At 56.4% G+C, this 9,727-nt stretch overlaps 1 protein-coding gene across 1 annotated transcript; it reads right to left on the bottom strand.

Moving 5' to 3' along the window:
* Nucleotides 1–7,421: 7,421 nt before the first annotated feature.
* LOC135325587 (olfactory receptor 14J1-like) lies at nt 7,422–8,357 on the bottom strand. Its single transcript, XM_064503687.1, has one exon. The coding sequence runs from the start codon at nt 8,187–8,189 to the stop codon at nt 7,422–7,424; it is 768 nt and encodes a 255-aa protein (XP_064359757.1). The 5' UTR covers nt 8,190–8,357.
* Between the last annotated feature and the right edge of the window lie 1,370 nt (nt 8,358–9,727).

Genomic DNA, 9,727 nt, shown 5'->3' with positions numbered 1-9,727 from the left:
TTTATTGTGTGCATGCAGGCACAGATGACAAGAGGCAGCTCCTCACTCATCCTCAAGCCTGCAGCCTTTCCAAACACACTGCGCTGTTTGCACAAGCCAGAACACCCCAAGGACATGGGAGCAACGGCAGTCCCGGAGCTCCTGCGACAAACTTGCCCCAGGGCAGGCAGAGACTGAGAGCTGCAGGGCACAGCTGGGGTCTTGGTGCTGTGAGCAGGCAGCCACTGGCCTGCAAGGGCCCAGGGGAGCCTTGGGAATGGGACGTGCTCACTGCTCCAGAGGAAGGCGAAAAACCCCCAGGGACTGCTGCCAATGTGTCCTGGGGGAAAATTCCTTCCTGACCCCAAAGCTGGCGATCGGCTGTTCCCTGGGCATGTGAGCAAGGCCTGCCTCCCGGCCAGCCCTGGGAGGCTTCCCAGCCCCACCGGGGCTCGAGACACCAGCGCTGCCCAACCCCTTTCCTCTCTCAACCTGCAGCCACCTTAGGGGCTCTGAAGAGTGGCCAAAAAAAAAAAAAAAAACCACACACAGACCTGACAGAGCTGGGGGGAACAAATCTTTCCCGGGCCCTGCAGGAAATCACCGGCTGCTCCACAGGGTTGGCAGAGAGGTATGACACTGAGGATAACCACCTGGAACAGCCTCACATCCCATGCCCTGCATTTCCTGGGTGCTGCATCTGGTGCCGAAGCACATCTGCATGGGGAGCTTTGGAACGGTCTTTGGCTGCTGAGAATGGATGTCCTTGTTCTTTGCAGGCCCTCTAGTTCGCTTTTCCCACTAATCTCCAGCTGAAAAGGCCTGGTGCCCTTGGGCATCTCGAGATGTGTGGGGGTCTTCTCATGCCAGCAAGGGGTTGCTCCAGTCTCTGAAGGACCACAGCTACATCCGGTTTGGAATCCGAGCCTGCTCGGAGCATGACTTGGATCAGAGCACCTCCAGAGAACTCTTCCAACGGAAATTCTTCCACATTCCAATGGCTACACAACAGCTGACTCAGCTGTGAGATTCAGCCCATTGCCTTCCGATCAGGAAATGCCTGGGCACAGTCTCCGCTCCCAGAGGAATGGCTGCTGACAGTGGCGGGAGGTGTCACTTCCATTTCCCACCGGAGGCATGCAGAGGCCAGCAGTGCCCAGCAGCGCAACACGAGGACAGGAGCAAAGCCTTCCAGCCTGCTTGCCTTGGCCTCGTTGGGTCAGCTCAGCTGACGGGGCTTAGAAGAGACCTGGAGCTGGCAGATGCTGACCTGCCTCTGCTTTCCTGAGAGGGAAAACACTGTGAAAACATTGCTGTCCCTTGGGATTGCTCTCTCTGTCTTTGGAGGAGTCCCAGGCAGAAGAGGAACAGGATCAGCAGTCTTTCTGAGGCTCAGACAAGCCAAAGGCCCAGTCTTAGAGCAGGTGCTGGGCACTGCAGCAGCACTCTCGCCCCCCAAGTCCGTGCTCCCCAACAAAAGCCCTTGCTGGCACAGGCCCTTGTCCCATCAGGCTGGAAGCACTTCCTCTGAAGAAAGGCGGCTATCGGTCCCCAATCAGCAGGCAACCTCTTCTATGCCCGTGCTGCTGCAACCTCCTACCGGTGCAAGCTGGCGCGAGACGCCAAGCACAGGCAAGGAGAACTGGCACCTCCGAGAGTCCCTTGTCCTCAGGGGGAACATTCGTGCCGTGATGGGGAAGGGCCGCCTGCTTGCCAGTTCCAGCAGCTCTGCGAGGCTTTGCCAGGGAGCTCTGACCCCCCGTCTCCATCAGGCTCTCAGCAGTCCTCATCCCAGGCAGCCATTTCCTGAGGCTCTTTCGAAGACCCATCTCTGCTGTCCCAGGTCAGGCACTGAGGGCCACTTCACTCAGCAGGCCAGCAAAGGTGCTGCACGCGGGGCAGTTGCCACAGGCCAGGTCGTGGCCACATGCCACGAGCATCACGAGCTGCTCTAGGTCATTTGACTGAAAGCACACACAGAACACTGCCTCACAACATGCATCATAGTACCCATTGCCGACCCCTGCCACCACATTGAGTCCTGCAGTGAGCCAGCAGATTCCTGTGCACTGGAACCTGCATTCCAGTGGTGGCAACAAGGGCCCGGAAATGGCTTCAGAAAGAATGAGACGGCTGCTATCTTTTTGCAGTCTATGCAAGAGCCGTGTTTCCCTCTCCCAAAGAGCAGTGGAATGGAGCTCTCCCTGGGGAGCTGGAAGCACAGACTAGCCCTGCGTGACACTCAGCAGGCAAACACGCTGGAAGAGCATGATTTGGATAGACATGCGGGCACAGGCAGCCTCTCTGATTTGCTGGCTTGTGTCCCTCCTGTTAGCTGGAGGAAGGAAGTACTCCACAGTCAAATCCCGCACAGCTCCTGCAAACGCCCAACCAGTCTTACTCAAGCCCTGTGCAGTGCACGGCCTCCAAGCTCTGCACTAGCACCAGAACACAGCACCGCGCCCTTCAACCTCAGCATGTCCCTCCCCACTGACCTCTCCTGCAAATGCCGCTGCCACAGCTCCCAAGATGGAGCAGCCCCAAGACAATTTCCACCATGCCCCTTGAGGGCCGGACAACCACCAGATGCCTGAGGTCACCACAAGCTTTCAGAGGACAGCTCCAAGCACCGAGCAGCACCCCCTGAGCCAGCACAATGCAGAACACAGCCAACCTGGGAGCTCCAGAAAGGCGGGGTTTTCTCCACCCCAAAAGCACAGGACAGCTTCAGCTTTGTCTAAGCACTGCTGAAGCTCATGCAGTCTCCTCAGAAAGCTCCTGCCGCAACGCCAATGGCCATCACAAATGGAGAAACAAGGGCAGCGGGGCAGAGCCAGAGGAAGGCAGAGCTTTGTTGCACTGCACGGGAAAGTGGTTGGGCCAGCACCAGGCTCCTCAGTTCCCTGCAGTCTCTTGCCAATGGGAAGTGCAGGCCAGTGAGGCCAGAGAGATCACTAGTGCTTTGGGGCTGTCACGTCTCCCTCATGGCCTGAGGAGGCTGCAGAGTGGTGCACCTCTCTTGGCTAGGCCTGTTCTCTCGCTCTCCTTGGCAAAGAGGCATCCTAGGGTCTCACCGTGCCTGTCTTCTCCATCCTGGTTTTCTTCCGGCCGTGTTTAGGCAGTGTTAGGGAGCGGAGCGGCAGACACAGGCACTCGACGAGCCCGCGAGGCAGAGCAGGGAGTGGTCTCAGCAGCAAAACTGGGCAGATAAGGTGCAAAGCAAGGGCTGGAAGGAAGGTGAGCGGAAGGCCAGGAGGAGGTCTCCGTACCAAACGGAGGTGCAACTGCTGAGTGCTTCCATCGTTCAGTGGCCGGAGGTGCAGGCACTGGTGCCCCTGCATGTCCTGCGACAGTGCCCTGCTCGGAAGCCATCGATAGCCCTGCTGCCCTCGCAGGGGTGTGTTCGTGCCCAAGGACAGCCTGCCGAGAGCCTGCCGAGAGCCCTTGGCTGCAGGCAGCTCTGTGCTCTGGCAGGGGGCCCGGGAGGCTGCGCCTCTTCTGCTGCCCCGGGGCATTGTGACTGCGTTGCCGGGGGACAGCACTGTGACATGGGGGCCCCGGGGCCCCGCCGCAGCCTCCCCTGCCAGCTGCCTGCTGGCCCAGCATCGGCGGGTGGCACAACATCCCTGGGTGCCAGCCCTCGCGCAGTCCCTGTGCCCAGGACGCCAGGGCAGCTGGTCCTGTCCTTGTGTGGCTGCACACTGGGCGTGCCCAGGAAAGCCTGCTGGGCTCCTTGCTCTGTGTCCCTGTGCACCAAGGTGCCCCTGTCACCGCAGGAAGGGCAGGAGTCCAGTCAGCTGCTGGCTTTGGGCAGTGGCTTCTCTCGCAGCTCCACCAGCAGCCGGGGAGCTTGGCAGAGCTGGGCACAGTGCCAGCAGCTGGGCAGCAGTGACCTGCTGGCAGGTGGAGGTGGGGGTGCTGGAGGGGAGGGGCGAGCTCAGTTGTTCTGGGCACCAGAGCGTGGCCCCGGGCCACGGGTGCAGGCCCATCTTCCGCCCTGCCTCACAGCATCAGTGCCAGGGCCCCAGCCGGACTTTTTCAGGCACAGAGCAGCAGCAGGTCCAGCAAAGAAGGGCTCTCTCTTCTAAACACGTCTCCAGTGTAAGCACAACCTCTTGAAGGTTACACAGTGGCCTGTCAACACTAAGACCATGCCCCGAGACGGCTGCTGCCAGGCCTTCCAGCTGTTGGCGTGTGCAGTTTGAATCACATGTGCCTAGGATTTTCCAAAAGGCCCGCCTGAAAGTCACTGGCCCGAAAGGGCCCCAGGACCCCCTATGACACCCCAGCTGTGTCCCTGCTGCTGGCCTCTCACGTTCTCACACATAGGTGACCCTGCCATTGGCATCCAGGAATGTGGGAAAGGCTGTTCTCCAGGATTTGCTTGCTCCTGCAGTGGCTTCCCAGGAGCTGGGAGAGGGCCTAGGAGGTAGCAGTGTCCTGGCCCCAGGCACACGTCAACACCTTCACCTCACGAGTCGTGGGACTGGTCCCTCCTACTCCAAGTCCTCTGAGTGGCCAGCTGGTCTCCAACAGGGTGATGATGAGCCTGAGGTCTCCTTGCCCACCCAGAGGGCATGCTCCTGGGGGACTCCCATAAGCACTGCTGGCTGCTTGTCCTCAAGCACCTGGCCCAGGAACTGTCTGCAGGAGGGAGATGATCAGTTATCACAGCCCCAGGCAGTGCAGGGCCATGAGGATCCCTCCAGGCCTGTTCTTCCAGCACCTCCTCAAACAACATGCTTGAGAGGAACAGGAAGGGACAGGTCCCATCTGTGCCCATCCAGCCGGCTGCAGGGAACACCTGGGGCACTTGGTTTAGTTCAACACAATGAAATTCTGGGTGTAACGGCAGGGCTGGCAGTCACTGGTGCCTTCCCTGCCACTCCAGGAGCCGAGACTGCTCCCCAGTGCTGAGGGGCTAAAACAAAAGCTTTACGTGCACAGAGAAAGGCTGGGAAATACTGCAGGTCTTGCTCAGGCCGCACGTTACGGGATCTGCTTCTGAGGGTGTCTCAGTGGTGGCTGTGATGTGACTCAGGTCCCTTGTGAGCCACACATTGGAGGCATCTCACAGTCTTCAGCCACCCTGCACTTTAAGGTCCCAGGCTGAAATCTTTGCCTGAGTGCCCAGAAACTTGTCCCTGGCTGGAAGAGGTCTCTCAAATCCTGCTGCCCTCCATCCCACAAGGGGTGTCAGGAAAAAACCCTCCTTCCCGCAGGTGCTGCTGGTCATGGAAGAAATGGCCTTGCCAGAGAGGGGGTGAATCCACCTGTACTTGGAGATGTTTACTGGTGGGACTCCTGGCCTGCATTCCCCCTCTTTTGGTTCATTTCTACTTTCTTCCTCCGCCTCTCCCACAGAAATTTATCTGACTCTGTGAGGTGTGTCCTGAGCCCACGGCATGAGCAGAGGAAGCCATATGCAGCCTCGTGGCTCAGGGTTGGGCTCCTTGGCACCTTGGGAGGGTCACTGCCGCTTGCTTTTTCCAGGCCTGTGCTGTGAGGTCTTGTGCACACATTTACTTTCTCAGTGGGCTCCTCAGGCTGCCCAGACCATCAGCGTGGCAGTGGCCTGGACTCAGCTCTTTCCTCACAGTCGGGATCTATTAGGCAAGGGGAAAAATACAGTTCAGTGTAGACTGAGGTGGGACCAGAGGAAACATCACCGAAGAGCACAAAAGGCATCAGGTAGTTTACAGTCCCCCTCAGGACATTCAGTCCTAATGCTTTCTTTTTCAGACTAGAATCAGGCTCCATCTTGCAGCCACTGGAGGCAATGGAAAGGTGTTTGGGGGCTTCTTTTCCCCTCACTGGTGTGCTTGAGCATGAGGCTTTAATCTTGGATTAAGTTAGATTAGCAAAGACATGTTCTATCACTACAAAATCATCATCCTGGCCATGCTATTAGAGGTAGAGTAAACCAGAAGTCTCCCGTGAGCAAGTCTGGGACATCCAGCCACTTGGCCACTGGCAGAAATGCCTTTTTCTGACTGTTTTAAAGTGCTTGCAGTACCTGGGCACTCGCTGAGCATACCACTCTCTCCAACGTGGGTAGTCTGTGAGTTCTGCTCTTTCTTTATTTTGCTCCTCTTTGGTTGAGGCTGCCAGGATATTTTGTGTGTCCCACTGCGCTTGCCCTGCTGCCTGCACTCTTGCTAATACAACCCGGAAAAACGGTGGCTGTCCTTGCTACAAGAGCACCCTGCTGACTTCTTGTCAACTTGATGTCCACCACAAGCCCCAGCTCCTTCCCTGGATCCTCTTTCTTGTCCTTCTTGAAGATGGATGTCATGTTTGGTGGGGGAGGTGGGGAGGGCCAGGGCCGGGCAGCGGCTGTGGGGCTGTGCCAGCTCCTGCTGCACCGCTGGTCCCTGCAGTGTGGGGAGAGGGGATGGGAGATGGGGCAGCACGGGGGTGGCATATCCCTGCTCTCTGGAGAGCCTTTCCCCAGGTGAGTGTGTCCGTGCAAGGGTGCTGGCCTGCTCAGCCATTCCTGGACCCTCCCCTGTGCTCCCTGCGGGGCCCGAGCTGGCGGTGCTGCTCTGCAGAGCGAGTGGCTGTGGGGCAGCAGGGCCACGAGGTGACTCCACACTGGCCATGGTGGTCAGGGTGGGAAGCAGACCCAGCCGCATGGGCATCAGTGCACCTGACAAGCCCCTACCAAGGGGTCTGTGGCCATGGATGATGCTCTGCGCAGTCTCAGGGCATTTCAAATGCCTCAGGCTGTGTTCAGGTGTGTCATTAAATATAGCCCATGGTTTTGGATTGAAGGTGACCTGAACCACTCTCCAGGCTCCCTTCCTGTGCCTGCAGGGTCCCCAGTGCCGCTTGTTGGATTGCAGAGCTCTCACTAGTCTGGACATTCATTGGTTTATCCTTTCACCTTTGGGTGACTCCACCTGATTTTGAGAAGCTCCATTCACTGCCCAGGTGGTGCCCTTGGAGATGCCCTGTGCTCTCCTGGGGGCTCCAAACTCCCTTCGAGAATGACAGACATCTGTCCCCAGTCTTGTCATACGGGAGATACTGCTTGACCATTCAGCACCTCCAGGAACAATGGGCGCCCACAAGTGAGAAATGAACCCAGCCCTCATTTCCTAACACATCACCCCTTGAGCTCATCTCCTTGAGCCCATGGAGAGCCCCAGAAAAGGAACAGTCCCTTTCAGGGTGAAAGCCCTTGAGCACATTTTTGACTCCAGCTTTGGAAGGAGAGCCCAGTCTTCAAGCACTGCACCGAGGAAATCCCCTTTTATTAGAGAGGCCAGCTCTGGCATAGTGATAGACACATTCACAGAAGGCCTCTGGGTCAGATAGACTGGGTTCCTGCTAGGAATTCCGGCACTTCTGCCCAAACGTGATTATCACAGAGGGACTGCCCAAAGCATAAGAGTTGTCTGAGACGAACTGGAAATCACTTGTGAAGAGGGATGGGCAGCTTATTCCTGCTGAAACAGTACCAGCTGAATCAGTTTCCTCAGTGCCTCCTTGAGCTCCTTGTTCCTCATGCTGTAGATGAGGGGGTTCACTGCTGGAGGCACCACCGAGTACAGAACAGCCACCACCAGATTCAGAGCTGGGGAGGAGAGGGAGGAGGGGTTCAAGTAGGCAAATATGATAGTGCTGACAAACACAGAGACCACAGACAGGTGCGGGAGGCACATGGAAAAGGCTTTGTGCCGGCCCTGCTCAGAGGGGATCCTCAGCACGGCCGTGAAGATCTGCACGTAGGACAGCACAATGAAAAGGAAACACCCAAAGACTAAGCAGGCACTAAATACAATAAACCCAAGTTCCCTGAGGTAGTAGTCTGGGCAGGAGAGCTTGAGGATCTGGGGCACTTCACAGAAGAACTGGTCCAGGGCATTGCCTTGGCAGAGTGGTATTGAGAATGTGTTAGCAGTGTGCAGGAGAGCATTGAGAAAACCACTGCCCCAGGCAGCTGCTGCCATTTTGACACAAGCTCTGCTGCCCATGAGTGTGCTGTAGTGCAGTGGTTTGCAGATGGCAATAAAGCGGTCATAGGCCATGACAGTGAGGAGACAATACTCTGCTGAAATTAAGAAAAAGAAGAAAAAGACCTGAGCAGCACATCCTGAGTAGGAAATGACTCTGGTGTCCCATAGGGAATTGGCCATGGATTTGGGGAGAGTGGTGGAGATGAACCCGAGGTCGAGGAGGGAGAGGTTGAGGAGGAAGAAGTACATGGGGGTGTGGAGGTGATGGTCGCAGGCTACAGCTGTGATGATGAGGCTGTTGCCCAGAAGGGCAGTCAGGTAGATGCCCAGGAAGAGCGAGAAGTGCAAGAGCTGCAGCTCCCGTGTGTTTGCAAACGCCAGGAGAAGGAACTCATTCAGGGAGCTGCTGCTGGACGTTTTGTTCTCTCCAGGCATGGGGTACTGTCCAAAGGAGAAAATACATTGAGAAGTTAGAAGAGAATCTTCAAGCAAGAAAAACTCAAATTGTTGCAGTTCTCATACAACCCCCCACATTGCCACTGTCTTTACTGAGAGCATCTTTGTGCAGCTCCCTTGCTTGGGCTCCACTTTGCACTGGCTGAGTGTGCTGCTGTGAGGAGCAGGGGCCTCTGCCCGTGGGCTCCAGAGGAGTCAGTCCTGCTGTGCAGCAGTGGGCACAGGGGAATGGGGGTGACTAGCTCTGACATTCACCATTTCTGTCAGCTGAAATACACTTGTCACATAGAAGTGCTTTTCAGCATCTTTACTGTGAATTCTAAAGAACGATGTTTGAGGAACAGAGTTTCAGGGATTTTTTATTTTCTTTGAGATGCCCTTGTCACCCCCGGGGACTGTTCCTCAAAGCTAGAAATCCTTGGCATTTCTACTATGAGTCCCGAGAAAAACGGATTCACTGTCCCTTGTTGCAGCGTGAGGACAGCTGGTCTGTCTATTAGTCTTGTTCCCAGCTGTCCTGTGCTCCCACCTCGTCGATCTGGTGGACGATCACACCCATATGTTGCCCTAAAAGAAAACCAGCCACTGCTGAGAGCAGAGCAGTCCAGTTTCAAAGTGCAGGTCTCCAACCTTCTCACCCTTTCTCCAGGCACCAGAGGGAGGTCTCCACACTCCCCCTCTAGCCAAGGACACACAGGGCTCTTTTCAGATGCCCATATGCAGCCTCCCACCATCATCTCCATACTCTCAGCATCTCTGTATCGTCTTCACAGTCTCTACAGTTTTATCGATATGCTATGAGACAGCAGTGCCTTTTTGGAGGGCAGCTTGCAGACTGGCAGGACACCACAGGGAAACAGTCAAAGGACTATCAGGACTAAAGATGGTCTCTCCTTAAGGGAGGATCAGCTCATTTCCCAACCCCACAGACTGCATTTCCTGGAGCCTCACAGATTAGAAGGGGGCTGTGGACCCCTCACTTCCATGCAGACCCCTCTGTTGCCCAACTCACAGTGATGGTGTCTGAACTGCAGCTGAAAACCCATCCACCCTGGAGATCCTGAGAGAAGAACAGGAGCAGCATGGACAGGAGAGGAAACATGGAGCAAACCCATGATCCTGCTGCCAACAGAACTGACCATGACTTGCCCAAATCCATCCTCCCACAATGATTCTGTAAGCAGTTCCCTCTCCTTCCCTGCCCAGCTCTGCTGCCTGGAGCAGTCCCTGCTGGGACCTTTCTCTGTCCCAACATCATTTCCAGTCAGTGCTCACAGACCACATCACCCCTTCTGTGTGCTCAGATCTGCCCTACAGAAACCTCCCAGGAC

This window comes from Dromaius novaehollandiae, unplaced genomic scaffold, assembly GCF_036370855.1.
Source record: "Dromaius novaehollandiae isolate bDroNov1 unplaced genomic scaffold, bDroNov1.hap1 HAP1_SCAFFOLD_31, whole genome shotgun sequence".
NCBI lineage: Eukaryota > Metazoa > Chordata > Aves > Casuariiformes > Dromaiidae > Dromaius > Dromaius novaehollandiae.
Note: the sequence above shows the minus strand (reverse complement) of the source record. Positions and strands in the feature narration are given on the sequence as shown.

Coding starts and splice junctions, on each gene's coding strand:
- LOC135325587 (XM_064503687.1), bottom strand. CDS start 8,189: ATGTACTTCTTCCTCCTCAACCTCTCCCTCCTCGACCTCGGGTTCATC.